The sequence below is a fragment of the Penicillium argentinense genome, assembly GCF_028826775.1.
Source record: "Penicillium argentinense strain IBT 30761 chromosome Unknown utg000009l_segment0_segment0, whole genome shotgun sequence".
In the NCBI taxonomy this organism is placed as follows: Eukaryota; Fungi; Ascomycota; class Eurotiomycetes; order Eurotiales; family Aspergillaceae; genus Penicillium; species Penicillium argentinense.
The window spans coordinates 3,209,949-3,225,796 of NW_026622668.1; the positions used below are offsets into that span (position 1 = coordinate 3,209,949).

General features: G+C 47.2%; 5 protein-coding genes across 5 annotated transcripts; 3 read left to right on the forward strand and 2 right to left on the reverse strand.

Moving 5' to 3' along the window:
• Positions 1-506: 506 nt before the first annotated feature.
• Positions 507-1,997, reverse strand: N7532_008788 (MFS transporter; the record flags this gene model as incomplete). The annotated part of the gene is made up of 2 exons (XM_056621280.1): positions 507-1,100; positions 1,152-1,997. The coding sequence occupies 2 exons, from the start codon at positions 1,995-1,997 to the stop codon at positions 507-509; spliced, it is 1,440 nt and encodes a 479-aa protein (XP_056472086.1).
• A 2,190-nt stretch (positions 1,998-4,187) lies between these two features.
• On the forward strand, positions 4,188-5,900 carry N7532_008789 (transposase; the record flags this gene model as incomplete). The annotated part of the gene is made up of 1 exon (XM_056621281.1): positions 4,188-5,900. The coding sequence occupies one exon, from the start codon at positions 4,188-4,190 to the stop codon at positions 5,898-5,900; it is 1,713 nt and encodes a 570-aa protein (XP_056472087.1).
• Positions 5,901-6,486: 586 nt separating this feature from the next.
• Positions 6,487-8,391, forward strand: N7532_008790 (uncharacterized protein; the record flags this gene model as incomplete). Its single annotated transcript, XM_056621282.1, has 1 exon — positions 6,487-8,391. The coding sequence occupies one exon, from the start codon at positions 6,487-6,489 to the stop codon at positions 8,389-8,391; it is 1,905 nt and encodes a 634-aa protein (XP_056472088.1).
• Positions 8,392-12,505: 4,114 nt separating this feature from the next.
• On the reverse strand, positions 12,506-13,838 carry N7532_008791 (Zn(II)2Cys6 transcription factor domain-containing protein; the record flags this gene model as incomplete). The annotated part of the gene is made up of 3 exons (XM_056621283.1): positions 12,506-13,084; positions 13,152-13,626; positions 13,678-13,838. 3 exons carry the CDS (start codon positions 13,836-13,838, stop codon positions 12,506-12,508), a joined length of 1,215 nt encoding a protein of 404 aa, XP_056472089.1.
• Positions 13,839-14,222: 384 nt separating this feature from the next.
• On the forward strand, positions 14,223-15,817 carry N7532_008792 (MFS transporter; the record flags this gene model as incomplete). Its single annotated transcript, XM_056621284.1, has 2 exons — positions 14,223-15,121; positions 15,172-15,817. 2 exons carry the CDS (start codon positions 14,223-14,225, stop codon positions 15,815-15,817), a joined length of 1,545 nt encoding a protein of 514 aa, XP_056472090.1.
• Positions 15,818-15,848: the final 31 nt, after the last annotated feature.

Below are 15,848 nucleotides of genomic sequence, written 5' to 3' on the forward strand. Positions count from 1 at the left end.
TCCCCCTGTGTGGAGATATTCTGATATTCAATTACCTCGTCCGGGTATCTCGATCCGGGGTTGGCAGGCGACGATAGCTATCCTCATTTTTTCGAATGGATATTGTTTTGTCATGGGGCGTGGTAGACGCGGAAGTTGAAATTCCGGGCGTGGTAAACGCGGAAGTTGAAATTCCGCATGTTGCACTACCGATGACGAGACCCAGGCTAAGACATCAGTATGCCAACCGCATAAGACATAAGGTGCGAGCTCGACCACTCGCCGCCTGCGTCCATGGCACGCGGGAAATTCTAGAATACCAAAATAACACCCTAGAAAAGTGCAGGCATAGGCAGACTTCTCTCGTATCTACATTTCCCCATCATTGGCACATAAATGACAAGATATAGAATGTCCATTCTGCATGATGTTGGGTATTTAAAGCACACATCTCGCAACAAAAATCACCAACCTCTCGCGAGCCAGGCATCAAAAAATGATCGATGAGTGATCAACCCTTCAACCATTCAAGCGTCCGCTGAACCATCCTTTTCCTCTTCCGTGTGTTTCTTGGCCAACTTTCGTCTTCGAAGATCTTTGAGTAGAAAGATAAGGGCGAGAACAGTGCCGAAGGCTGTCAACCCGACAGAAAACCAGAGAGTACTCCGGTAACCATGAAGCAAGTCTGCCTCGGTGTGTCCGCCATTGTTGATCTTAAGTTCAATGGTACCAGCGAAACCAAGACCTAGCGATATACTGTAGACAACAATCGTCATGATCACACTGGATCCCATACCCTGGTACTGTCGAGGCACTGCGTTCGAGAAGATGATCGTGGCAGCAGGCAACGATGAATCCATTGCAAAGGTGGCGATGATGGTGGCGAAAAAGAAGTAGGTCCAGTATGTCGAGTGTACGGGTCGCAAGGCCATGAGAAGGGAAGTGATGAAGTAGCAAAGCATTGCAAACAACATGATGGACGAGGCTGGAACCTTAGTGATTATTTTGCCAACGACCAATGCTGTTCCTATGCCGGTGATGAGGATAGGAGAAAGCCATGCAGCCAGTTGAATGGGAGTTTGGCCACCGATATTGAGGCTTATTCGGATGACGTAGAAAAGCTAGACACATCGTTAGTTTGACATAATTTTGGGGCAAAGATCAATACGTACCCAGATGCCAAATGTGGACCAACCCGCTGCTGTACAACCAAAGACGAAGGCGATGTCGGAAGTGAGGACGGCGACAGGTAGGATTGGATAGCGAGCTAGGCGAAGTTCGATGTAAAAGAACGCCGCTAGGAACAAGACACTGAGGATCAGGCATACGTAGACGTAAGGTTCGTCCCACGTAGTGACCAGGCTCTGATTCCAGGCGAAGTTGAATAGAACCAGAGCTATCACACCGTTTGCACCTCCCAGAAGATCAAGGCGGTCTAAAATTTCGCGAATCGTTCGTCGCTGTTTTTGCTCACCATCGACAGGCATGTTTGGAATTGCAACGATAGAGAGAACGAAGAGAAAGGCAACCCCCAAAGCTTGACTCCAGTAGATCCATGGCCACCAAGCCATGGCGAAGAGGGGCCCAAAGAGGAGACCTGCCATCGCACCGACTGGGGCTGATGCAGCAAACCATGCAAACCCCATGTTTCGATTGCCCCCGGAGAAGCATTTTCCCATGATGGCGAGAGCATTAGGCACAGTTAAGGCGGGACCAAGGCCCTGCAGAACACGAGCAAGGATGTAGACTGGGTAGCTGGAATAGACAGAGACTCCTGCCATCATGCTGGTCAAAGCAAGCCAGCCCATACCGATGATGAAGATTGCCTTATTGCCAAACTCGTCACCCAAACGTCCTCCCATCAAGACAAATGTGCCTAGAGTCAAGCCATAGCCAGAGATTGTCCACGAGAGTTTACCAGGGTCGGTGACACCAAAGGAATCTCCGATTATTTCGAGCGTCGTGAGGCTGTTGCATAGGCCCAACTGATTGGTGAACATGGATGAACACACCGTCATGATGAAGATGATCCGCCGAATTAAGGAGTAGCCATCGGCAATGTAGACGTATTCATCTTTCGCAGTCTGTGTAGAACCTATACCTGGATCTGTATGAGTTAGTCAATGCGTTCAAAAGGCCTCCAGCTTTTGCAGGAAAACTTTGAGAGTTACTTACCATCACCATGCCTCGATGGTGGAATTTTGGAATCATGCAATGCAGTTTCCTGCTCTTCTAGAGATGAGGTGGTCATTGTGAATAGAATTGAATGTTACTTGACTGTAGTGACGGCGAAGAGGAGATTTGCGAAGAAAATAAAGAAAATTAAATTTATGGAAGATAAAGATAGTGAACTAAAGAGGTAAAGAGGAGGGCGCCGCTAAGCTCTTTGTCTAAAAGCGCAATGCGGTCTCCTTTGATGCTGTCTGGATGTCGATTTGTCAGAATCCATTTCTGGAGCAATAACACCGTCTGCAGTACTTGGGCAAAAGTCTCCGTTGTCCCGCTCCCCGACTACCTTACATAAACCACCCGTACTACGGCTGTCCATAGCCGCCAGCTGGCAATAATTTTGTAATTCAATTTTTGACCGGTACTTCATATTATTGGTCGGAAGGCAACAAGATTAGACCTGATTGGTACTAGACTAGATATCTCGACTAATGGTAGATGCTGATCTGCAGGGAACCCCAGGGCCATCACCCACTCACTTTTTGTATACAAAAAGGTAGTACTGAGAAGTTAGTAGCCATCACCCACTTACTTTTTATATGTAAAAAAGTAGTACTCGGTAACTATTACCTACTCACTTTTTGTTCACAAAAAGGTACTGCTCAGTAACCACCATCCCCTCGCTTTTTGTCTGTAAAAAAGCAATGCTCAGTAGTGCTTGATGACCATCACATGCTTACTTTTTGTATACAAAAAAGTAGCACTTGGTAACTATTATCCATACGTGCTTAGTCGTCATTGCCCGCTTACTTTTTGTATACAAAAAGCAGTGTATTACGTAGCTTGTTAATGAGCACCCTTTCGAGCGCGACCGCACTTGTAAATAAAAAAGTCGAGGCGATCACCTAGACGGCGAGGTGGGCAGTGGATGAATTACTAATTATTGCATTCCCCATTATGGCGGTTGGGATCTTGTTTGACGGTAATTTGAACGGTTGACGCGGGAATTCGAAGTTGCGCGCTATCTCCGCGAATTTGAAAACTTCCCTATACAGGGCAATAATTCGATCTCGCGGTGGTTGAAAAGAGTCAAAAACTGCGTCGCGTCGCGTCGCGGGGAATGCTAAGGAAACTTACCTCTTGGCACTGTACGGAGTATATTGAAACTGTATTGTTTGGCATACTTGGAGACACATTAACAGTACACTTGAACGATATCTCTTGTTTACGAAGACTGCAACGAGCACCGACAAAAAGCCACAAGAATCGAGGAATTATGACGCAATGCGGGTTTGAAATCGAATCGAAGAAAATGTGTCTCTATGAAGGATGCGATTGAATATTGTGGTCACCGCTACGAAAACGGATGGAGCCACCCGCTAAACGATCTCCGAACGGCCCGAGCCTTGGAACAAAACGGAACTGCGCAGGTTTTTAGGACACGTCAAACGTTTCCGAGATTACATACCATCCCTTGCGCATTTCGCAGAACCACTTTATGATGCTGCGTCGAAAAAATGGGAAATGGGGGCCACGTCAGCGACTTTCCTTTGAAACGGTGCGAAGGCTTGAAAACGACATGATCAGCAATGCAGCCTTTGATGTGACCAAACGATGCATCGTGGTACACTGTCTGGCCAGTATATTGGATCCCCTGCGGTTAAGACCGCAAATGTGGCTTTGTATTGCAGATACCCAGGTATGCAAATTGCCAAGGAAATTCTCGGCTGCTACGAACAATTGGCTGTTTAACACTGTTACTAATTACCATAGATTACAATAACCTGCACTAATGCACGCTAAAACGGATCTGGCAATTCCGTGAGGTTAGGAATTGATTTCCGTTACGACACGACAAATCACAACAAAAATAAGCACTAACCGTGTCGGGAACACGTAACCGCATTTTCGCTATTATCCGTGCCTTTCTGCCCACCCAAACCGCTACCCGCTTTGGGTGCGCCACGCATTCTTCGTAATAACAGTTTCTTCGTAAATTTTCGAATCTCCTATTCAATCACCTATCCAAGCCACCCAACATGCCTAAATCTCCTAATTTTGATGAATCCCGCATGGCCGAAGCCTTCGCAGCCGCCATGGCCGAAAAAAAACCAAATCTCTCGAGGATTGCGCGTGAATTCAGCGTGTCCTATACCACCCTTACCAGTCGCGTCAAAAAGGCCAAATCGCCAATTACCCCTACCAAATCGCATAAGAATGCTTTACAGCCAGACCAGGAGAAGGCCTTGACCAATTGGATAGTAAAAATGTATTCGTGGAACCTACCTCCCACTGCAGGGCTTATACAAGCGTGGGCAAATCGCGCACTGCAGCGGGCGGGCCACGATAGACAGGTTAGCAAGATGTGGGCGTATCGCTTCGAAGCACGTCTACCAAAGCACCTAAATCTAGCCCCAGTGAAGCAGAAGACCAAGGAACTGAAGCGAATCCAAGCCGAGGACGCAGGCCTTCTTCAGCACTGGTACGACCTGCTTGAAAAACAGCTCCATGACGTCCCCGCCCGGCTAGTATACAACTTCGATGAATGTGGTTTTCAACCCGGTCAAGGACGCGCCCGAAACGTTATTGGGGTTAAATCATCTTGCCCTGACCTGCCAGAAGGAGAGAGAGGCGAAAATATCACTGCGGTCGAGTGTATTGCTGCTGATGGTTGGCTTATGGACCCGCTCTTTATATTCAAAGGTTCCGGCAAAAACTTCATGGAGGCCTGGTACTACGGCAGCGAAGACCTACCTGCGAATACGGCTATGTCTCCAAACGGCTGGATTTCTGATGAACTAGCCCTAGCCTGGCTAAGCTGCTTTATCAAGGCCACGGCTACTGCAGATCGTCTTAAGCGTGGCGAAAAGCGCTATCTTATATTCGATGGTCATGGTGCGCATCTTACCCTCGAATTTCTACAGAGATGCGAGGATCACCATATTATACCATTCGCATTTCTACCGCATTCAACGCATTTAGTGCAACCGCTCGATAACAAGCCTTTTCTTGCGTATAAGCAAAAATATAAGGCGCTAAACAACAGCATTGTGCGGTATGGTGGTGATGCTTCGGATAAACGCGATTTCTTTCGAAATATCGCATTAACTCGCAAAGAAGCCTTTACACCAAGCATTATTCGATCGGTATTTCGAAATTGTGGTATTTGGCCATTCAATCCAAGGGTTATTCTCGATAAACTCGAGGCTAAAGAGCCACAATACCCTGATCTTGAAGTGCTTGGAGACAACACCGGATGGTTTGATAAGACCACTCCTCCACCAATTTCCTCACCAATTGACGGACCTACAACTCCTCGAACAGTTCAGCGAAGCACAGAGAAGCTCAAAAAACGCCTTGCTACCGAAAACCTAATTCCTGGAGATCTCCAGCGTATGGTTGAGCGGCTAGCCGAACGATGTAGTACAGCATCAAATCTTGTGGAGGCACTTCAACACGACCTTGCTCTCGCTACAGCTATCAAGAAGCATCGAGAAAAGCCTCGATCGAAACGCCAGCTATCAGATAATGGTATGCTACGTTCTCGTGAAGCCAAACGCAGTATTCAGGATAGGAGGGCTCGAGAAAAGCTCGCTGCCGACCGGAAGGCCGACCGGGCGGCCAAAAAGATGGAGAAATCACTGCCCAGCCAACAGCGAAATCAAGATATCTGGGTATCAGGAGAAACAGGCGATGCTGAGGATTCGAATGATGCTACTTTTGTAAATAGTTTCGTTGAGGATTTTGAGTAAATATCTGAATAGCATCAAGAATTTGCATTGGGGGCTGGATTTGCATTGGGGGTTGGAACACGTAATAGCGAAAGCGGTTACGTGTTCCCGACACGGTTAATCGTCTAATACATTGTCATTTGGGAATTACCATCTGCAGAAGGTGGGCAAGCATTGGTATCGACGCCATATCTCAGGGATGTCATGATAGTACGCATGTTGCGATGAAATGAAACGGCATAGAGGGGCGTCTCAATCCCTTGTCGAGAAGAACCGCTCGCGTATTTGACGGACCGCGCTAGCTGTGTCTACATTAGGGTTAGTGTTGTCCTTTCGCGGCAAATGACGGTCATATTGTGGATGACTAAGGTAGGCGGCCAGCGCTATCTGAGGTATTTCCGTATTGGCCTCCGGGAAGGTAGCCCCGGGATTCCTACTATCTCCATCGACACACCATGTTAACACCGACTCAGGTTCATCACATTTCATCGTTGTTTCGTCAAGTCTTCATCCTTCCTGTATTTTAAGGTTGCTTTGCCTTACAGAACGCCTTCACGAGTGGCTCTACGTCACATTTCTTCCCCTACTACTGCTTCCAACCGCGAAAATGCAGTCTTCGGGTCTCTTCCCCACAGTGCTTCCTTCACCACCGGACTCTCCTCGCAAAAGGCGTCGGCTTCTTCGAGAGTCTGAGGATAACGAGGGAGAGATGACTCTAGAGGCGTATCTTGTTCGATCCGATCCTTATCGATCAAACACTCAAGCAAATCCTTGGCCACTGCCGCTAGATGGGGAACACGCCCCGCAAATCGAACACCAAATCCTGGATTTGAGTGATGTGATCCAACAAATTCTCTCCTCCCACGGCTTCCCTGAGAATCTTCCGCTTCGTGTGTGCACTGTCCGTAAGCCAGAATACCCAGGCGGCAACGTGCCTATCAATATGCTCCGTGTTATTCTAACACAAGACGACTACACACCAATCAGCTTTGGTCCTGCTAAGGACGCTATTCGGACATTACTTCGCGACAGGCAGATCTTCGACGTACATGTCGAGATCATCAATATTGACTTATGCTTTAATCCCTCGCTCTTCACTATCTCAGAAGATGACCCGATCGTCGCCGCCTTCGTGAGCACCGAGGAACAGATCATCGCCATTCTACATCGCGGCCTACGGTCGAAATGGAGAGTACTCTGCCCCTTCAATGTTGGCCGTTCTCGACGAGAAGCTTGTCCGACAATCGTTGTCTACGTTGACCCCTGCACCTCAGCAAACTGGCTGGGATTGGGTTCAGAGATCAAATCTGCAATCAGTCAATATGGGGTGGATCACGACGTTGACGTTGAGTTTCTTCCTGGACGCCTGTCATTTCTCCAGAATAGAGGGGTCTCTCTCGCTAACAGGATTGATGCGAATGGAAGGCTGGCAATGGGCCACTCTATCGGGATACATACTGAGCAAAACGCGGGTACGCTGGGCGGCTATTTCACCTTGGAGCAGAATGGCAAGGTGCACAAAGGTTTCCTCACTGCCTACCATGTTGTCAGACCTTCAGATTCACCGTCGGGTGGGAATACATCGTTCCTCGCGGATTTGGATCGTTCCGGCTGTTCCTTCGAAACCCCTCCGGCAGAAGATATCCAGGTAAGCGGCGTTGCAAGGATTGATCGAGACGAAAGCCTGAAAAATATCGAGCGCCATGTGGCGGCCCTGAAGGGGCGAGTCGAAGCATTGAGCAATAGATTAGCTGAACGCGAAATGCTTGGAAAAGAGCCCCTGCCAGCTCAGCAACAGATGTTGAGCCAGGCTGCAGAGTTGATCTCCGAGCTTAACAGCAAGCATGATCTCTTTGAGAGAATGCCTCAAGTTATGGGGAAAGTTGTTGCAGCTTCTGGCAAAGCTGTTCTCGGACGAAGGATAATGGACTGGGCATTTGTGGAGTTGACAGAGGAAGCGGCAGATAAGTTCTTCGGTCCTAACGTAATGCCGGCTTTGCCCAGTGAATCTCAGTCTTCGCTCGATCTCGATGATCACAATTTTGCTCTCCCATATCCTGAAGGGGAGCCATTGAGAGAGTTCGGCAAATTGGAGAAGGGCAAATACTATTTGAAGCTAGGCCGTACCACTGGGCTGACTATGGGCCAATGCAACGGCGCTTTGGCTCGCTGCAGATGGTCAAGTGGAGTTCAAACCCGTTATGACCCCAACAGCACGCCGGTCACATTATCGGATAACTATACACAAGAGTTCGTGATCTTAAGCGTGCGCCCAGATGGATCGGCTGCTATACAGGATGACTTTGTATTGGAGGGAGACTCCGGGTCTTTAGTCCTTGACGTGGATGGAAAGGTGTGCGGGGTTCTTTATGGCGGCATCTGGGCAATCGACGGCGCGTCCGCTTATTCAGGCTTGGTGGTGGACATGACCGAGCTTGTCAGCTCAATCAAAATGAAGACCAAGATAGACTGCATGCCTCCAGCGGAACTGAGTCTACCGCAGAGGCACTGAACTTTGTGCTACGTTTGCTGATTCCTTATCCTTGCTGGAAGGACTCATTTTGTGTATTAATACAGGGTGTAGGATACGGATAATTATTTCTAAACACTGTACTAGCCTTACCAAACCTTCATCACAATTCGATTCTCGAGCAATAAATTCAGTCCGGCAGGATCATAGAACAATGTGTGAAGAATTCAGTGATACTCCATGGCGTGAAACTAGAGTATCCATAGAAAACCGCAATACAGATCATCTAAAAAAAAGCGATGTACGCAGACTAGATAGGAACATGCCTTTTTAGGGGAGGCTGGAGTGATCTAATCCCTATCGTCAGCATGCTTTGTAAAATCGAATATAGGTGCCAGATATGACGACAAAGTTGATAACTGCGGCTCCGCTCAACACATCGTAAGCCAGGTCAGAACGGTAGCCAAAGCTGTAAGACAACTGCAAAAATGAAAGTAACGAAAATGCTATAGGAACGGTGATGCAGTATATCGGTACCCCCTTTTTGTGTATTTACGGAGAAATCTTGAGGCTTTCCCGTTAACGGTAAATCCATACAGGCTTCGCGAGGAGGCATAAACATATGTGTTGCCTGCTGAGAAGATAGAAGTAATCAAAAGCGCATTGACGACGTGAGGTAGCACACTCACACTAAGGTTATCCATGACAATAACGAATTCTTGTAGCATGTGTATATGATGGTTGTATTTTATGTGGATCTGTGGGTCTCGGACCCCGTTATATAGTGTAGTGGGGAGAACCTCCCCCTCTACTACATGGGTGCCGGCTATGTGACATAGCCGGCAGTATACGGTGGCCGGATAGCTAGTTCTACAATACGCCTTCTTACACCTCCCCGACCTGACCCCTACATTTGGGGTCCTCGCTATTTCCTGATTGCTACGCGTGTGTTTTGTGGTGGTTAGTCCAGGTTCCTTAGTGATGATCACGTAGAGATGGTTAGTTATGGTGGTCTTCCATAAACCCTCTGTCCAGTTTGCTAGAGAGTCCAAGTTGATTACGTCTTGTGTGCAGATGCCAAGACACTGAGTGTTTCAAGTAAAATGTTGCAGTCCAATGATCGCACGCTGGGCTGGGATCACGTGCATGCCTATATATCTGTTCACCAGTCTACCTGTATCTTACACAATAAACTCCCCTAAACAACATGAACACTGAAGCATCACTTATAAATCAACAGGACCCAAAACCCACTTTGGGTTGGGTTGGGTTGGGTTGGGTCCGGGTTAGAATGGGTTGTGCCGAAGTCTACTTATGTCAGCGAAACAGAAGGCTACGCAGGAATGAAGATGATACAGAAACTGTATGTATTTGACTCTGGAGGGAAAAAGAGAGAGAGAGGAAGCTAAGCTGACTGACTACTGGAAGTCCTGGGACCCGGAGTCACGTGATCTCCAGCACCTTAGGTCTAGGTCTCCCTTTACTCTTCGATTTATAGGAGCGTCTCCGATTCGCTACTAATTTAGGTAGGATATTTAGGCGCTTCGGTATTGTTTCGCGAGCTGCTACGTGTAGTTAGGGGAGCTAATATATCTTAGGCAGTTAAAGATAAAGAATTAGAATTGTAAGAATATATAGTCTATAGGTGTATAGCCTATCAACCGGGTAAGATATAATAGCTCTAGGAGGGGATCAATATATTATCTCTATATAGTATATACTAAGACTAATTCTTATCAGAATTTAGGGGGGTCTAGGGGCCTCTAGGATTATAGAGTAGATAGTGGGGCCACGAAATAGGGCCGATCATATAACGAACCCCGCTCGCTTCGGCCACACCGCATATCTGATATACCTATATCAGTTGTCCCCGTTTCACAGTTAAAAGGATCTTTTATCCTTTACATTTAACTTAAGATAATCTCTATAATTAGCTAGATTTACTAGGCTAATTAAGGGCCGCCCTTATCTAGCCCTCAATCCGCCCTCGGAATATACGGGCCACCTTTAACCCGCCCTTAAAAATTAGTATTTAGATAAGAAGTATACACTCTAGGTCTAGCTATAGTTATAAACATATATTTCTATAACTCTATTATCTAAAATTGACAACTTTTATAATTGATAACGTATTTCACAAGCGAGTGACGCACACAAGCGAGTGACGCACCCCACCAAAAACGCGTCAATTAATTTAAACCCTCTCTCTTTAACCACCCACCATGCCACCAATTCGTTCTCAATCCTCTAGAAATTCAACTGAACAAGAGGGTAGGATTTTATTAGCTATCCAGGCTTTTAAGAACCAAGAAATCTCTTCAATTCGCGAAGCGGCGCGCCGTTTTAATACGCCTGAGGCCACCCTCCGCCGCCGCCTCCGTTGTGTTCAAAACCGCGCGATTTCTCGCGCTAATAATCATAAATTGACTGAAACTGAGGAGGAATCTCTTCAAAAATGGATACTCTCTATGGATTCTCGCGGATCAGCTCCCCGGCCCTCGACTGTACGAGAAATGGCGAACCTTCTTCTTGAAAAGCGCGGAACTACCCCGGTTCTTTCGGTCGGCGAAAACTGGGTGACGAACTATGTTAAACGGCATCCTCTTCTATCCTCCCAGTTTTCGAAACGGTATAACTACGAGCGTGCGAAATGAGAGGATCCGAAGATTATTATAGAGTGGTTTAATCTTGTTCAAAAAATGATCCTACAATTTGGGATCGACCCGGACGACGTTTATAACTTTGATAAGACCGGTTTTACTATAGGCTTAACGGCAACTGCGAAGGTTATAACGAGAAGTGAATACTACGGTCGGCGAGCACTTTTACAGCCTGGAAATCGAGAATAGGTGACTGTTATTGAGTGTACGAATGCTGCTGGCTAGGCCCTCCCGCCGTGTATGATTTTTAAAGGCAAAGTCTTTATTGAATCCTAGTTTAACGGCCTCCCGGAGGACTGGCGATTTAAGGTTAGTCCTAATAGATGGACCTCTGATAAAATTGGACTTCGCTGGCTTAAAAAGCTCTTTATTCCTACTACTTCTTCGCGTACGAAGGGGGGGTATCGGCTTTTGATACTCGACGGCCACGGAAGTCATTTAACCCCGAAGTTCGATGAAATCTGTGAGGAAAATAAGATTATACCGATCTGTATGCCTCCGCACTCCTCTCACCTTTTACAGCCTCTGGATATAGGCTGTTTTGCGGTGTTAAAACGTGCGTATGGTCGGCTGGTTGAATCAAAAATGCGGGTCGGGATAAATCATATTGATAAACTTGATTTCCTCGAAGTATACCCCCTCGCACGAATTAAAGCTTTCAAATCGGAGACTATTAAAAATAGCTTCGGAGCAGCCGGCTTATTCCCTTTCTCACCGGAGAGAGTGATTTCGAAGCTTGATATTCGGCTTCGAACCCCTACCCCCCAGCCAGCCGGGGTAGTGAATCAAGCCGGAATTTCACCCCAAAAACCCCCTTTACAGAGAAAGAACTACGTCGACAGGCTTCATCAATCAAAGCTTTACTTCGTACAAGATCACAGAGCCCGCCTAGCCCGTCAGATCGTGCATTAAACCAGCTTGTGAAAGGCTTCCGTCTTACAATGCAAGGTGCTATCTTACTCGCCGAAGAAAATAAGGAATTACGTGCTGCCAATGAGAAGCAGAAGCAAAAGCGAGCTAGATCTAAAAGGCATATCCCCGCCGAAGAAGGCCTCTTAGTTTAAGAAGCATCTGCATTAGTTATACAGCCGGAGGAAGCAATTGAAGCACCTCCCCTGGGTCCCGGAATACCTGGAGAATCGGCTTTACAGCCGCGTACGAAGCCCCCCGAGGGTGTGGAATATGTAGGAAGCCGGGACATAGAAGAGAGACATGTCCAGATAGATGATGAATTTAGTTTATTTAATTTAATGGCGTTTTGGTTGAGATAAATGCATTTAAAAACTACATATGGTTGTAGGGTGGCGGCTCGCTTACAGTGGCGGCTCGCATACCGATTACGTTAACTAGGTAGCATCCATGGATATCTCTCTCTCAGCTCTCTCTTCCTTTCTGTTCCCCTCCACCACTGCCCAGTACCACAACCGGACATGGCTGCTTCGACAGACTCTATTTGATCTGTAGCTAATAATCTGTATTTTCTATGATACTTTCTGCTATATCCAGTCGAAGCCAACTCTTCCGTCATGTACAAGAGTAGACGCTTGAGATATCCAGTTTTTCGCATCTCCATTATCCCGTCCAGCTGCTGACGAATCAGCCTTGCTCAACACTTCGGACTCCGCGCCCAATGGAGCATTCCACAGCTCATCACTGTCTGGCATGCAAAAGGACAAATCGGCCAGGGTCAACAGAGCGTTTCTGTCACCATTGGCACTTTCTCCGGTTAAGTGAAAGGAAGTGGACAATCGGCACACCTTATAGAGTGCTAGTCCAAATCTCTTGATCTCTTCAACGCTCACATATACAAGCGCAAGTGGTGCATCGGCTTCGTGTTGCAGAAGCATGTTAGGATAGGAGAAAATACCGCACTGTCGACAGCTTCGAACAAGGGCAGTCAAGAGCTCGTATTTGTCGTCTCGCAATCGGCATCGCATGCTCAAATCCATACTAACATTTTCTCTTGCAATAAAAAGGGCAAGGATGATATTCAAGAGCACACTCTGGAATGTTGTTATAGGCCACGGGGTACTTGTGCGTTGTCGTGGACTCGAGTTGGAGATGCACCATTGGTCCTAGGGCATAAATGTAATATCAGCATCAAAGTCTAATTGTAGTTACCGTGATAACATTTCTTCTCACCATTTGAGCGTAAAATGCAGAACAAAGTCTACCATGCAGCTGTATTGACGCGTCTCGCGCTTCCGGGGTCCCTTTCACCCACAGGCCAATTGCGACAACAGATTGAACAAGTACACAAGGCTCCTTGGCGAAGTCAAATGTACCTCGATGGAGAAAAGGCCATTCTGGATGGAAAGAATTAAAATAAATATCGATATAGTCATGAGCAATCCACCGGGGAGCCTCGGAAACGGAATCATTAATCGTGGAAACAGGTGGCAAGGGGCGGAGATCATCAATGCAAAATTGTTGTTCACCTGCGGTTTCACCTCCAGAAGGTACACAGATGATGCCTCGATGTTGACAGGCATTGCATGGTAGTACGCCTTCGCAGCGGACTTTCCGTGCATGACATGCACTGCATGCCCTAAATTTTCGAGACGGCGGCGCATGTCTCTGCGGGTGATAAGTCCGGATATGGCGTCGCAATAGATCACTGATCATTATGTGAGTGTAAGTTTTACCATGTGATTGAGCCAGCACTCACTTCCTAGTCAGGACACTCTCACAATAAGGACAGGCAAGATTGATTTCCCCATTATGATGATTACGGTGTCGATTAAGGTGCTCTTTACGCCGATATTTTGCGTTGCAGTCTGGATACTCGCATTGGAACCACAAGGGGGCGATATCGGCAGGTGGCGACATTGTGCGAACCGTTTTGCTAATCTTTGGACTTCACAAATTTTTCATCAAACCACACTAATGAATTCAGGAGTTTGCAGAGTGAAGAGTTCGAAGTTAATACAAGGGAAAATAGAGACCTCGGGGAGAGATCGTAATGACGGAAGCTCCAGGTGGGGCCCGAGTGAGGAAGACCACCAATGCAATTCCACCGGGGCATCCCACTTGATGAATAAGTAGCCCTAACTGAATAAAGTCTGGGGACAAGTCGGAACATCCCACTTGCCGCTTTATCCATATGAGTATATCTGCCGCGTCCCTATAAATAGGAAAGTTCTGAAATGGAGCTCCTCATCTCACTACCTCATCTCTTGGCGGTTCAGTGAATATCAATTCGAGTGCACCACGATGGTCGACCTCTATCATCCTGGAACCTTGCGCAACGAATCAGACCTGGCCGGCACCTTGGATGCAGCTCACGAAGACCACTTCAGTTCACATCTTGAGCCAGTAATCTCTAAATTGGCTAGCATACATGCACCTCCTGAATTCGAAGTTTACTGGGACTCTGAAGATCCCGAGAATCCTCGCCTATGGCCACTTTGGTACAAGGGCCTCACTGTCGCTGCAATGAGTCTTGGCGCGACAGTTGTCAGTCTCTCCAGCACACTATACACATCAGGGATTCCAGGGCTACAAGAGGATTTCCACGTTTCGAAGATTGTGGCCCTCCTTGGTGTCACGACTTATCTTTTTGGAATGGGAATAGGCAGCATCATTTTTGCTCCACTCAGCGAGCTTGTGGGACGGCGGCCAGTCTATATTGTCTCAATGACAGTATTTCTGTTGCTATTGCTGCCGAGTGCTTTAGCTCAAAACATTGAATCCATCCTTGTGAGCAGATTCTTCGGAGGATTCTTCGGAAGTGCATTGATGTCGAACTCGCCCGCATCGGTTAATGACATCGTCTCGGATAAGCACCGGGCTTTAGCATTCGGCCTCTGGTCTATTGGGCCCACCAACGGCCCTGTATATGGGCCTATCATTGGAGGCTTTGTTTTCCAATATCTTGGCTGGAGGTGGACAAACTGGATTGTTCTCATCATTGGGGGTGTGGTATTGGTCCTGATAGCTTCTGTCAAGGAAACATACGCCCCTGTGATCTTGAAAAGACGCGCTGCGAGAAAACGAAAAGAGACACAGAACTCAAAGTGGTGGACACGCTATGATGATGGTGTCGGTTTTGCATCTTCACTGAGGATCAATCTCAAGAGACCCTTTGTGATGCTCCTAAAAGAGCCGATATGGTAAGCTATTCCCCTGCCATTCTAGAAGGCCAAGACTAACATTCTCGCAGTATGTTTTGGGACGGCTATGTTGCGATTGTTTATGGCGTCCTTTACCTATGCTTCGTCGCATATCCAATCGCTTTCCAGCAAGAACGCGGATGGTCGCCAGGCATTGGTGGACTTTCGTTCGTCGGTATAGGTGTTGGTGTCTTAATTGCCATTGCATGCGAACCTCTGTTTCGTCGGGTGATTAATCTTCACCGCAAGGACCCAGAAACCGGTATGGTACAACCAGAGGCTATGGTCAGCATCGTCTTTTTTGGTGCTACTCTTTTAGCCATTGGCCAGTTGTGGTTCTCCTGGACGTGTACTCCAAACGTTCACTGGATCGTCCCCATCCTATCTGGTGTTCCCTTTGGAGTGGGTAACGCATGCGTCTTCATTTATGCCTCAAATTACATTGCTCGGTCTTATGGCATTTACGCCGCTTCTGCACTTGCAGGAAATATGTTCACTCGGAGTGTCATGGGAGCATTCCTTCCGCTTGCAGGTCCATCAATGTATAAGGCTCTGGGCTTGAATTGGGCAAGTACAATTCTAGGAATTGTGGAGGCATTATGTATTTCGATACCTGTTGTCTTCTACTTTTACGGACATAGAATTCGGAAGGCGAGTCCCTTTATCAAAGAGGTCGAAAAATTGCAGGCAGCTTGAGAAAACTCCTTCGGCCAAGATATATATGTGT